The 14503-nt window shown below is 40.3% G+C and overlaps 1 protein-coding gene across 4 annotated transcripts in view; it reads left to right on the top strand.

The window, feature by feature from the left end:
- Positions 1-321: 321 nt before the first annotated feature.
- dna2 (DNA replication helicase/nuclease 2) overlaps positions 322-14503 on the top strand; it is a 29400-nt gene continuing 15218 nt past the window's right edge. Inside the window, exons 1-4 of one of the 4 annotated variants that reach the window (XM_046354305.1) lie at positions 322-652; positions 10045-10101; positions 10688-11727; positions 11875-12048. In XM_046354305.1, the coding sequence (XP_046210261.1) occupies positions 623-652; positions 10045-10101; positions 10688-11727; positions 11875-12048 (1301 nt within the window). In that variant the 5' untranslated portion in view covers positions 322-622. Of the gene's footprint in view, positions 653-1993; positions 2077-10044; positions 10102-10687; positions 11728-11874; positions 12049-14503 lie in introns of those variants that run through there. The other 3 variants (XM_046354308.1, XM_046354309.1, XM_046354307.1) reach the window with 3 other exon arrangements.

Genomic DNA, 14503 nt, shown 5'->3' with positions numbered 1-14503 from the left:
GAGTATTTTCGCAAGCTGTACCACCTTCGCAGGTCATGGAGTCTGTGAAGGGAGATATGAAGATTTGAGGTAAGGAAGAAGTGGGAGCTTTGGGTGTTTTGGTTTTGTCAATGTATTTGTTTTATTGTTTTATTTTGTGTTGGTTAAGTACATTTTTCTATCACGTATTGGTTTTATTTTTACCTTGTTTTTTTTTCAACCCCGTCCAGTTAGCGGCGGTAATACAGCATTTTGGTTTGTAGTCTGCCATAAAACTCACAGAAGAAGAATAAAATATTATGGAGTGGGAGTGTCTTGATTCTAACTGCTTTTAGCGCGAAAAATAAGAAGGAACGCAATGAATGAAATAACCTGAAATAGCTGGCTAGCCAAGTCTTTTGACGAGGTTGGCTACCTTTATATATGTAACCGGAAGGCATTTGAGATGCATGTGTGATTAGTGAAGTAATACGTTTCCAGCTAGGAACTAGCTAACGAAATATGTAAGCTTGCGTTGACTAAAACCAATCAAGTTAACTAAAGTAATTTAGCCACTCAGGTTAGCTGCAGCTATCTAAAGCTAGTCATCTAAGTTAGCTATCCTCCAAACACACATGCACGTCGTCAGATCTTTAACGTTACAATGCAGAGGACCAAGTTAAAGAAGAACTCTGTGAGTATTTGCACATTTTTATGATGCATGTAAAAGTAATAGTTTGTCACATGAATACGTAACGTTAGCTCGCTAGCTCGCAGGGTTTCCCGTAGCTCTTCATGAAGTTCCAGTACATTACACATAGCTCAATCAGCCATTGGACTAAGTCGTCTTCTGTATGGGGAAATTTGTTAAAAGCCCAGAAGTTCAGTCTGAACATTAACACGCGTCACTTGGTATGGTTTTGTAAACATAAGGACCTTTCATATCAGCAATAAATTATTTTCAAAAAACTAACGGTTGAATCGAGACACCGTGTGCATATTCTAAAACATGGGGGTGGACGATTCTCTTCTCATCTTGAAAAAAATTATATTAAAGTAAATTAATCTTCCATCATTAACACGATTGAAAAATCTAATGATTTATTGAGTTATACAACGGGGGTATAATCATGAATGCTGATTGGTTAAAAGTGCATTCCAGCCGTTGTCTATTCCACATGTTACTGCAGGCATTTTAACATCAGATGGTCACCTCAACTTCCGTCTGTTTTCCATAAACGTGCTGTAAAATCGATATATATGGCCTTTTGGGTACACTCACCCTAACAAGCTGTGTATCAATTATTTTGATTGAATTTGTGTGTGTATATATACATACATACAACTTACAGACGTACACAATTAAGTGATAATGCCTGAGAGTGTTGCAAACAGTGCCAATATATCTTCCAAACGCCGGCTTTGACGGCATTATCACTTTTATACAACTGGTTACCAACATATTCAAATAATGATTGCCATATTTTCATTAAACTTTATTTTGATATTTATTTATACTTTTTCGTCCTTCCACAAGATATAGTCCCAAACCAAATATAGGGTTGCTACCCTGGTCGTTCGTTTTATCGGTTCGGTTGCCAGACACAACCCAGTCGTTCAGTCTTTTTGTTCTGTATCTATGGACGCGACCCAGTCGTTCAGTCTTTTTGTTCTGTATCTATGGACGCGACCCAGTCATTCATTTAAATGTTCCATTGCCATCCAGGCTGGCAACGTTCTTATCCCTTGCTTGCTAGCTAGCCAACTACAGCTAACTTAGTCACGTAACAACCGTAGCTACATTTGCATAAGCTGTTCTCTAGTGACATTTATTTGGATACATCCATAAAAATGATGGCAGCTGATTCATGATTTCAACTAGCTGAGAAACGCTGCCTTCCTCTCGCTCTCCTCCCAACCATGTTCATTACTATGGGACAGCTAGAGATCGAATTTGAATATTTAAACAATGTTGCAAATGTCGGAGATAGACAGCAAGGTCTAGGATGCTAAACGGCTTGCATTCCCCCAACACCTGTGTATAAGCCTAACTCAGAAAGTGTAGTTTTGTCAATAGAGGAACTCATAAATGTATGGATCTGTGCTAAACTGCAACAGGTAAGCGAAATATCAATATTTACTGGGGGAGGGGTGATCCAAGGGTTGTCAAATGTATTTGTTTTTGCTTTGGGGAGGGTTGTTATTTTCTATTGGGTTCAGGGTAATGTGTGTGTTTACCTTGTTTACATATTCTCTTCTGATTGTATTTAAGCAAAAATGCCAGAGGAGGTGTAGATGCTGTATGGCTTAATGAAATGCGTCACAATGTAAACTGGGCATTATTTAAGCAATAAGGCCCGAGGGGGTGTGGCATATGGCTAATATACCACAGCTACGGGCTGTTCTTATGCGCTACGCAGAGTGCCTGGACACAGCCCTTAACCATGGTGTATATTGGCCAAATACCACAAACCACCGATGTGCCTTTTTGCTTTTATAAACTGGTAACCAACATAAATATTTTTGGGGTCATACCCGTGGTATACGGTCTGATATACCACGGCTTTCAGCATTCAGGCCTCGAACCACCCAGTTTATAATGTACTTATAAACAATTGCTTGACTGACTTCTGATATTACTATATTACTATATTATTATTATTATTATTATTACCCTAATAAAGTTTATAAATGTCTATTATTCAACTTAGCTACTGCAGGCCTATGATATCAAGGCAATAAGTGAAATAATCTGTCTGTAAACAATTGATGGAAAAATTACGAGTGGTTGAAAAATGAGTTTTAATGACTCAAACCTAAGTGTATGTAATTTTCTGACTTGGTTGTACATTTAATTACTTCCTCTACTGGTTGTCTGGGTGGTTGGTCCTTATGCTTTGGACTAAAGGTCGACCGATGAATCGGAATGGCCGATTTAATTAGGGCCGATTTCATGTTTTCATAACAATCGGAAATCGGTATTTTTGGACACTTTTTTTATTTTTTATTTTTACACCTTTGATCTTTATTTAACTAGGCAAGTCAGTTAAGAACACATTCTTATTTTCAATGACGGCCTAGGAACGTTGGGTTAACTTCTTGCGTCGAGCCATCCCGGATCCGGTATCGTGACTACAGCCTCAAGCTCATTACTATAACGCAACGTTAACTATTCATGAAAATCTCAAATGAAATGAAATTAATCTATTTGCTCTCAAGCTTAGCCTTTTGTTAACAACACTGTCATCTCAGATTTTCAAAATATGCTTCTCAACCATTGCAAAACAAGCATTTGTGTAACAGTATTGATAGCTAACGTAGCATTTAGCGTAGCATTTAGCGTTAGCATTCAGCAGGCAACATTTACACAAAAAAACAGAAAAGCATTCAAATAAAATCATTTACCTTTGAAGAGCTTCAGATGTTTTCAATGAGGAGACTCTGTTAGATAGCAAATGTTCCGTTTTTACAAAAAATATTGTGTCGACTAATCGCTCCGTTTTGTTCATCACATTTGGGGAGGGGAAAAAAAAAATATATATATATATATGTCATTGAAACGCGAACTTTTTCCAAATTAACTCCATAATATCCACAGAAACATGGCAAACCGATGTTTAGAATCAATCCTCAAGGTGTTTTTCATATCTATCAACGATAAAATCCATTGTGGCAGTTTACTTTCTCTTTTGAAGAAATGGAACGCCCATGGACCTACAGATTACGCACACAGGACACCGGGCGGGACACCAGGTAAATGTAGTCTCTTATGGTCAATCTTCCAATGATATGCCTACAAACACGTCACAATGCTGCAGACACCTCGGGGAATAGACAGAAACCGCAGGCTCATTCCTGGCGCATTCACAGCCATATAAGGAGACATTGGAACACAGCGCCTTCAGAATCTGGGGCATTTCCTATATGAAACTTCATCTTGGTTTCGCCTGTTGCATTAGTTCTGGGGCACGCACAGATAATATCTTTGCAGTTTTGGAGACGTCAGAGTTTTGTCTTTCCAAGGCTGTCAATTCCATGCATAGTCGAGCATCTTTTCGTGACAAAATATCGCGCTTAAAACGGGCACGTCTTTTTGAAGAGGTTAACTTCTTATGGTATAGGGGATGGTTGCGTGCCACTTGGGCAAAAAACTGGGAAAATGCAGCTGGGCAAATTTAAAAAAATTATATAAAAATCAAACTTTCATTAATTCACACATGTAATATACTCAATTAAAGCTATACTCGTTGTGAATCCAGCCAACGTGTCAGATTTTTAAAAGACTTTTTGGCAAAAGCATAAGAAGCTATTATCTGATGATAGCACAACAGTAAACAAAGAGGGTAGCATATTTCAGCCCTGCAGGCGCTACACAACGGAGAAATAAAATATAAAACATGTATTACCTTTGACGAGCTTCTTTTGTTGGCACTCCAATATGTCCCATAAACATCACAATTGGTACTTTTGTTCGATTAATTCCGTCCATATATCAAAATGTTAATTTATAAAGCGCATTTGATCCAGAAAACAACTGCTTCCAAAATGCGCAACGTTCACTTCAAAATATTTCAAAAGTTGCCTATAAACTTTGCCAAAATATTTCAAACTACTTTTGTAATACAACTTTAGGTATTTTTAAACGTTAATAATCGATCAAATTGTAGACAGGGGTATCTGTGTTAAATACAGGAAGACAACAAACCATGCTACTTTTCAAGTCTTGCGCAACTCTCAACAGTGTTACGCAGTTCCTAGATGGCCTACTTCTTCGTTGCACAAATGAATAACCTCAACCAAATTCCAAAGACTGGTGACATCCAGTGGAAGGGGTAGGAACTGAAAACCAGTTCCTAAGAAATATTGTTTGCCAACGAGAATTCACTGAGCAGACGGAGACCTAAAAAAAAAAAAAAAAGAATCCGAAAGTTTAGTCCGCTGTGTTTTGCCTGCTACATAAGTTCTGTTATAATCACAGACATGATTCAAACAGTTTTAGAAACTTCAGGGTTTTCTATCCAAATCTACTAATAATATGCATATCTTATATTCTTGGCATGAGTAGCAAGAATTTGAAATTGGGCACGCTATTTATCCAAAAGTGAAAATGCTGCCCCCTATCCCAAAGAGGTTTTAACTGCCTCATTCAGGGGCAGAAAGACAGATTTTGACCTTGTCAGCTCGGGGATCCAATCTTGCAACCTTACTGTTAACTAGTCCAACGCAATAACGACCTGCCTCTCTCGTTTCCCTCCACAAGGAGTGTTACGCGAATGCAGTAAGCCAAGGTAATTTCCTAGCTTGTTAAACTTCTTATAAAAAACAATCAATCATAATCACTCGTTAACTACACATGGTTGATATTACTAGATATTATCTAGCGTGTCCTGCGTTGCATATAATCTGACTGAGCGGTGATAGGCAGAAGCAGGCGCGTAAACATTCATTCGAACAGCACTTTTGGGCGTTTTGCCAGCAGCTCTTCGTTGTGCGTCAAGCATTGTGCTGTTTATGACTTCAAGCCTATCAATTCCCGAGATGAGGCTGGTGTGACTGAAGTTAAATGGCTAGCTAGTTAGCGTGCGCTAATAGCGTTTCAAATGTCACTCGCTCTGAGCCTTGGAGTGGTTGTTCCCCTTGCTCTGCATGGATAATGCTGCTTCGAGGGTGGCTGTTGACGTTGTGTTGCTGGTTCGAGCCCAGGGAGGAGCGAGGAGAGGGACGGAAGCTATACTGTTACACTGGCAATACTAAAGTGCCTATAAGAACATCCAATAGTCAAAGGTTAATGAAATACAAATGGTATAGAGGGAAATTGTCCTATAATAACTACAACCTAAAACGTCTTACCTGGGAATATTGAAGACTCATGTTAAAAGGAACCACCAGCTTTCACATGTTCTCATGTTCTGAGCAAGGAACTGAAATGTTAGCTTTCTTACATAGCACATATTGCACTTTTACTTTCTTCTTCAACACTGTTTTTGCATTATTTAAACCAAATTGAACACGTTTCATTATTTATTTGACGCTAAATTTATTTTATTGATGTATTATACAGAGGGGCAAAAAAGTATTTAGTCAGCCACCAATTGTGCAAGTTTTCCCACTTAAAAAGACGAGAGACCTGTAATTTTCATCATAGGTACACTTAAACTATGACAGACAAAATTAGAAAAAAAATCCAGAAAATCACACTAGGATTTTTTATGAATTTATTTGCAAATTATGGTGGAAAATAAGTATTTGGTCAATAACAAAAGTTTATCTCAATACTTTGTCATTGCCAACAAAGGGTATATAACAGAGGTCAAATGTTTTCTGTAAGTCTTCACAAGGTTTTTACACACCGTTGCTGGTATTTTGGCCCATTCCTCCATGCAGATCTCCTCTAGAGCAGTGATGTTTTGGAGCTGTTGCTGGGAAACAGACTTTCAACTCCCTCCAAAGATTTTCTATGGGGTTGAGATCTGGAGACTGGCTAGGCCACTCCAGGATCTTGAAATGTTTCTTACGACGCCACGTTGCCTGGGCGGTGTGTTTGGGATCATTGTCAAGCTGAAAGACCCAGCCACGTTTAATCTTCAATGCCCTTGCTGATGGTAGGCTTTGTTACTTTGGTCCCAGCTCTCTGCAGGTCATTTACTAGGTCCCCCCCGTGTGGTTCTGGGATTTTTGCTCACCGTTCTTGTGATCATTGTGACCCTACGGGGTGAGATCTTGCGTGGAGCCCCAGATCGAGGGAGATTATCAGTGGTCTTGTATGTCTTCCATTACCTAATAATTGCCCCCACAGTTGATTTCTTCAAACGAAGCGGCTTACCTAATGCAGATTCAGTCTTCCCAGCCTGGTGCAGGTCTACAATTCTGTTTCAGATGTCCTTTGACAGCACTTTGATCTTGGCCATAGTGGAGTTTGGAGTGTGACTGTTTGAGGTTGTGGACAGGTGTCTTTTTATACTGATAACAAGTTCATAAAAAAATCCTACAATGTGATTTTCTGGGTTTTTCCCCCTAATTTTGTCAGTCATAGTTGAAGTGTACTTATGATGAAATGTTGTAAGTGTCATTATTACAAGCAAAAACAAGTGCAAAAAAAATGGCTGATTAATCGGTATCGGCTTTTTCGATCCTCCAATAATCGGTGTCGGCGTTGAAAAATCATACTCGGTCGACCTCTACTTTGGACACTAACTTCCAGACGAGCTTCAATGTCATACAAGTCTCCTTCCGTGGCCTCCAACTGCGCTTAAATGCAAGCAAAACTAAACGTGTGCTCTTCAACGGATTGCTGCCCACACCTACCCACCCATTCAGCATCACTATTCTGGATGGTTCTGACTTAGAATATTTGGACAACTACAATAACTAGGTGTCTGGTTAGACTGTAAACTCTCCTTCCAGACTCACATTAAGCATCTCCAATTCCAAAATTAAATCTAACATCAGCTTCCGATTTCGCAACAAAGCATCCTTCACTCATGCTGCTAAACATAGTCCGCTTTACTAGGGTATCATACCAATCCTATACTTCGGCGATGTCATTTACAAAATAGCCTCCAACACTACTCAGCAAATTGGATGCAGTCTATCACAGTGCAATCCGTTTTGTCACCAAAGCCCCATATACTACCCACCACTGCGACCTGTATGCTCTCGTTGGCTGGCCCTGGCTTCATATCCGTTGCCAAACCAACTGGCTCCAGGTCATCTATAAGTCAATGCTAGGTAAAGGCTGTCTTATCTCAGCTCACTGGTCACCATAGTAGCACCCACTCGCAGCACGGGCTCCAGCAGGTGTATTTCACTAGTCACTCCTAAAGCCAATTTTTCCTTCATCCGCCTTTCCTTCCAGTTCTCTGCTTCCAATGACTGGAATGAACTGCAATTATCACTGAAGCTGGAGACTCATCTCTCCCTCACTAGCTTTAATCACCAGCTGTCAGAGCAGATCACTGCACCTTTAAATAGCCCATCCAACTACCTCATCATCATATTATTTATTTTTGCTCCTTTGCACCTCAGTACCGCTACTTGCACACTCATCTTCTGCCCCTCTATCACCCCAGTGTTTAATTTGCCATACTGTAATAATTTCGCCACTATGGTCTATTTATTGCCTCCGCCCCCTCATTTGCCCCCTCATTTGCACACACTGTATATATACTTTCTCTATTGTGTTATTGATACTGTTTATTCCATGTGTAACTCTGTCGCACTGCTTTGCTTTTTCTTGGCCAGGTCGCAGTTGTAAATGAGAACTTGTTCTCAGCTAGCCTACCTGTTTAACCTTTCTAGGTAGCGGAACACCTCAACAACATTCCGCTGAAAAGGCAGCTTACGAAATTCAAAAATATTTTTGGGGAAATATGTAACTTTCACACATTAACATGTCCAATACAGCAAATGAAAGAGAAACATCTTGTTAATCTACCCTTAGTGTCCGATTAAAAATGCTTTACAGCGAAACATATGATTATGTTAGGTTATAGCCAAGTCAGAAAAACAGCCATTTTTCCAGCCAAAGATAGGAGTCACAAAACTGAAATATAGTTTAAATTAATCATTAACCGTTGATCTTCATCAGATGACACTCATAGGACATCATGCTACATAATACATGTATGTTTTGATCGATAGTGTGCATATTTATATCCAAAAATCTGTTTAGATTGGCGTGTTACGTGCAGTAATGTTTTGATTTCACCAGATGTTTTGGTTTTGCAGAAATACTCATAATAAACATTGATAAAAGATACAATTGTTATTCACAGAATAGAATATATACTTCTCCTTAATGCAACCGCTGTGTCAGATTTCAAATAAACTTGACGGAAAAGCATAATCTGAAAACCGAGCCCAGAACCCAAAACAGCCAGAGGAATATCCGCCATTTTGGACTCAACAAAGTTAGAAGTAATACCATAAATATTCACTTACCTTTGATCTTCATCAAAGGCACTCCCAGGAATCCCAGTTCGACAATAAATGACTGATTTGTTCCATAAAGTCTCCTTATGTCCAAATAGCCATGCTAACAAGTGTTCAGCCCGGTAATCCATCTTCATGAGGCGCATGCACTTCGTCCAGACACTAACTCGAAAAATTCCGTTAGTCCTTTAGAAACATGTCAAACGATGTATGGAATCAATCTTTAGGATGTTTAACATAAAACATCAATAATGTTCCAACTGGAGAATTCCTTTGTCTGAAGAAAAGCACTGGAACGAGAGGTAACTCTGTCGGGAGCGCACGTCATGAGACCAAGGCACTCTGCCAGACCACTGACTCAGAGGTCTCATGAGCCCCTCCTTTATAGTATAATCCTCATTCAAGTTTCTAAAGATGGTTGACATCTAGTGGAAGCCATAGGAAGTGCAACTTGACTCCATAGACACTGTGTATTCGGTAGGCCAAGCTTTGAAGAACTACAAACCTCCGATGTCCCACTTCCTGGTTGGATTTGTCATGTTTTCACCTGCCATATGAGTTCTGTTATACTCACAGTCATCATTCAAACAGTTCTAGAAACTTCAGTGTTTTCTATCCAATACTACTAATAATAATATGCATATATTAGCATCTGGGACAGAGTAGGAGGCAGTTCATTCTGGGTACGCTATTCATCCAAATGTGAAAACGCTGCCCCCTATCCCAAAAAGGTTAAGTAAATGTGTGGGGGCGGGGGTGCTGCTGGAAATTTGAGGCGAAATATCCACAAGAAAAGTATTACCAAACATACTTTTCAAAATGCTGGTAGTGCATTTAGATTTCACCTGAAGCATGTGCACACAATGTAAATACATGCATGAAATTCATACATACTAGCAGCTCGTGCATATGTTACATGATTTTACACATGCTTTATGTGACAGAAGTCTGAGCGCACTAGTACCAACTTTTTTACCAAATCAGTTTAATACTTTCCTGTGGATATTTTGGTCTCGTTACGATATGATAACTGATTCAGAGGGGTTGGGTTAAATGCGAAATACGTGCATTGTTGTACAACTGACTAGGTATCCCCCTTTACCCTAACACCACAAAGGCTCTATGCTAATTTGCTGTACTTTGTCCCAATGATAGGTAATTGGAGGCCATCAGAAGACACTCTCTTCATTTTTCTACCCAAACAAACTCAAGGTGACACCCCCCCCCATTGCATTGTCCTTTGAGTTAAGGCATCCACATGCTTCACAGCCGGTAGAGTTTGGCATATACTATGATATTTTTCTTTTGGACTCGGGTGAGTTTATTCCGCTGTTTGGGTGCACATTTTTTTCTGGAGGCAAGCAGAATTTCAGGGAAAGCCTACTCCCCTTCCTCGGTGATTGCTCAACAGTAGGGATTCTTTAATAGTCTTTGTCATTCAATGAGAGAACTCGTTTTATGCAACAACAAAAAATCATAACTGCACCAAACATCTTAGTCGTGCAATTTTACATTCAACTATGAATGACAGATTTATTGAGTTAGATTAATTCTGACTATTTAGAAGTGTATACTGGCTATGGCGTCTCAATGGATGTTACTATTGCTGCTTTTTTCTCAAATTTTTCAAGCATAGGTCTTTTTAAGGGAGCATGTGAACACACTCGTTCGGTTAGCAGAGTTGGCTAGGCACCAACTGAACTGAAGCATGCTGACGCCTTTACCGTTTCTTATTGAATTATCCTCACTCTGTGTACAATTGTTGACAAACTTAAGTCTGACCTTGTGTTGGTTTCAGGAGTCAACGCCTCCCTCAAAGAGAACTATATGCAGCATAACTGAGATGGACTCGTCAAATGTCACCTCTAACCAGCGCAGTGTCCTGGGAGGCATTGAAAATTCTCCCCTGTCTTTTGACCTCTTATCTGTCCCAGAGACCCCCGACAGCCAGATAAGAACCTCTCACTCTGCCAGAAAGCCTGAAGATGGGCATCTCTCTCCTATCTGCCGCACACCGTGCTCCAGAGGGGTCAGCTTAATAAGGGAAAATTCTCCCAAGGCAGCTATGTTCTCCCTGAGGAGTAAGATCAGTCCCCCACCTCAGGTACAGACGAGCACCAAGAACAGTAACATGCAACGTTGCTCTGTGAAAAGACTGTTCAGTCCCGATGACTTGCAGGTTGCCAAGCGTCCCAAAACCATGCCAGTAAAGACGCCCTCTATTAGCCCTTTGCGGAAGCCTCTCCTTCATGGAGAGGAATTCCTGAGCGAATGCTTGCATGTCATTGGTGACACTCAAAACTCCAAAGGTACTAAATTCCAGCAGGGCACAGGCCTAGTTGTCAAAGCTGTGAATGGCAGAAAGCCATCCAAGGCTGGTCAGATACACTTAGGTTACAGTGTATTGACATCAGGTGCCAAGGAGAAGATTAGAAACGTCATGCCATCATTAAAGCCACTGTCTGTCAAAAGAGCTTCGTCCTTGTCCTCTAATGAGAGCTCTCTCCCCAGCAGCTTGAGTGAATGTGAAGAGGAATGTGCTTTTACTGTCATTACAGAACAGAAAGATGCCACAGAATATAATGGCTGCCCTACAGACTTGAATACAAGCGGTGGGCATGTGATCTCTACTAGCTTTGAGAAGCCTAGTAGTGTCCTTCCGTGTCCACCCAATCCCAATAAGAGCTTAATGGAAGTTGAAAACAGTGCTGTCAGAGACCGTGGCACTGATGGGAAAGGAGTAACATCAGAAAACCACCTGGAGGGGCTGGAGGACAACTGGTTTGATGAGAAAATGGAGGAGATCTTCAGTAACACTGAGGAGAAATCCAATGTTGGGTATGATGAGCACATCTAACTTACTAGGCATAGTCTCAAAAAAAAAATTGAATGGATTTTTATTTATATGCCTGAAATGCCTTTTTTCTGTTATGGCGTGATATTTGTGCATATGAAATTACCCTTTTGTTGTTTTTCACTAACCAGTAAAAAGAAAGGCATCCCAGACCACGTTATTCTGACCACTGGGCTGCACAACCGCTACTGGATACTAGATGTGCAGGAGATCCATGGTGCTCGTGGCTCTGTGGAGAAACATCTATCCATCACTGCCTCCAAGACCTCCCACCCTACTGAGATCTGTATTCTGAAGGATGGATGGTAATTTTCTGCACAATACATTATTTTACATACCCAAATGAGTGGACAAAACATTAACACCCGCCACATCTTTCCATGACACATTCTGACCAAGTGAATCGAGGTGAATTGAGGTGAAAGCTATGTTCCCTTATTAATGTCACTCATTAAATCCACTTCAATCAGTGGAGATGAATGGGAGGAGACAGGTTAACAAATTATTTGTAAGCCTTGAGACATGGCTTGTATTAAATGTTATTTGTCACATACACATTTAGCAGATGTATTTATTATGGATCCCCATTCGCTGCTGCCAAGGCAGAAGCAACTCTTCCTGGGGTTGAGCAAAATTAAGGCAGTTTATACAATTTTAAAAACATTACAATACATTCACAAATTTCACAACACACTATGTACATTCCCAATACAATCTAGTGTGTTTCTCCTTGTAGTTGCGAGTAGAGTTTAAAAAAAAAATGTATACGATCAATGACCTGGACAACGTTGATTCTTGTTTTTTTGGGGGGTTTAGCTGTACAGTGCCTCTATACAATGTGTGTGATGTTAGGTGTTCTATTGACTTGAATATGATTTGTGTGTGGCTGGTTTGAGTTTTGGTAGCTACCACTACCACATATCTACAGTACAAAATCTATGTGCACGTGTGTTTGTAGTGCGTATGTTATTGTGTGTGAATGCCTGTCTGTGCCTATGTTTGTTGCTTCACAGTCCCTGCTGTTCCATAATGTGTGTATTTATCTTTTATATATATATATATATATAAAATATTTCTGCTTTCATCAGTTACTTGATGTGGAATAGAGTTCCATGTAGTCATGGCTCTATGTAGTACTGTGCGCCTCCGATAGTCTGTTCTGTACTTGGGGACTGTGAAGAGACCTTTTGTGGCATGTCTTGTGGGGTATTTAGGGCCTTAACTCATACGCAATTTAAAATCCCCAAATTCTGTTTTTTTTTCTGTAAAAAAAAAAAAATCTGCATTCTGTGCTTTACGCTAATTTTATCAGAAAGAGTTTCTAATAATGTTAATGAATAAGACATAAATTTTAATAAGATGTGTAACAGTAAATTTGTAATGATGCAATACGTCATTGCACATTTTTTTTTTATTAAGGCAAGTGCTTCAATACAGAGTTCTACTAAGTTTTTCATTATACATTTTTAAAAAGTAATGCAAGAATCTAGGCAATAGGCAAAACCTAGAGTTATACTTATGTAAAGAAAATACGTTTTTGTTTTTTGTAACACTTGTGAAGCACTTTATTTGAACTTATAAATGGAAAAAAAGATGAATGCAAGAATCTAGACAATAATGCAGCAATAGGCAAAACCTATGGAACTACCTTATGAGGTCCTATGTCCATTGTAAGTTTTCTATCTATCACAGATATCTCCATTGAGGTACATGATTGTCAGCCTCTGTGTTTAGCTCGGTGAGTGCCTCTCGCTTGTTTGTGAGTAGAGTCTTGTATTTGCTGAAACTCCTCTGTTGACTGAACTGACTGGGAAGTAGATGTAGGGCACTGCCACTTCTGCAACTCTTGGGAATCTTGCACTCAGGCCCCTCTAGTAATCAGCAAGCTCCAAAGCAGGTGAGGGCTCCCTGGACACACAGTGGTGATAGGCAATCCATTCTTCACTGAGCTCTGTTGGTGGGCTTGCTATGGGTTTCAGTTGTGTGTAGGCTTCAATCTGATTTTCCATGGCTGGAGCTTAGGATTGAACACCCTAGCCAGCCTGTAGACCTCTCTGGCTTGATGTGTGTCCCAGTGCTTTGAGAACTTTGAAGGCCAAGTGGAATGCATCATGGAGATGGTCAAGCACCTCCCTCCTCTCTCCAATCCCCATCCTTCTCAATAGCTCATCTGTTTTGGCACCATACCCATATGTTTTTGCCGTTCCATTCACTAGATAAGAGCCCAGATCCTCTCCCGTTGTAGTCCCTTTGAGACTTTGGAGGGCTGCCAGCTCCTCGCATATCTCAAAGTTTGCGCTAACTCCACGAATAAAAATGAGCAGTTGCGCTGTGTCTTGCACGTCCGTGCTCTCATCCAGTGCAAATGAAAAAAAGTCAAATTCTTTCGTCTTCTGCTGCAGCTGGGCATATACATTACTCCCGATTTCTTCAACGCGTCTGGTGATTGTACTCGCCGACAGACTTACGGCATTAAATGCATCTTTCTTCTCGGGACACACCTCCTCCGCGACAGCATCCATACATTTCTTAACAAACTCTCCGTCAGTGAAAGGCTTACCGCTTCTTGCTATCAGTTTAGCAACCGAAAGCTGGCCCGCCTGGTTCAGCTGAGCTTGGCGTACAAATGTATTCTGCTGAGATAGTAGTCCACTTTTTAGCTTTGAGAGTTTGTCTGCTCGTATTTGGCCTTGCAAGCTATCGTACTTGTCTTTGTGACGGGATTCATAGTGTCGGCGAAGATTGTATTCTTTGAATACC

The sequence above is a fragment of the Oncorhynchus gorbuscha genome, linkage group LG06 (genome assembly GCF_021184085.1).
Source record: "Oncorhynchus gorbuscha isolate QuinsamMale2020 ecotype Even-year linkage group LG06, OgorEven_v1.0, whole genome shotgun sequence".
Taxonomy (NCBI): Eukaryota; Metazoa; Chordata; class Actinopteri; order Salmoniformes; family Salmonidae; genus Oncorhynchus; species Oncorhynchus gorbuscha.
This window is presented reverse-complemented; position numbering and strand designations above follow the sequence as displayed.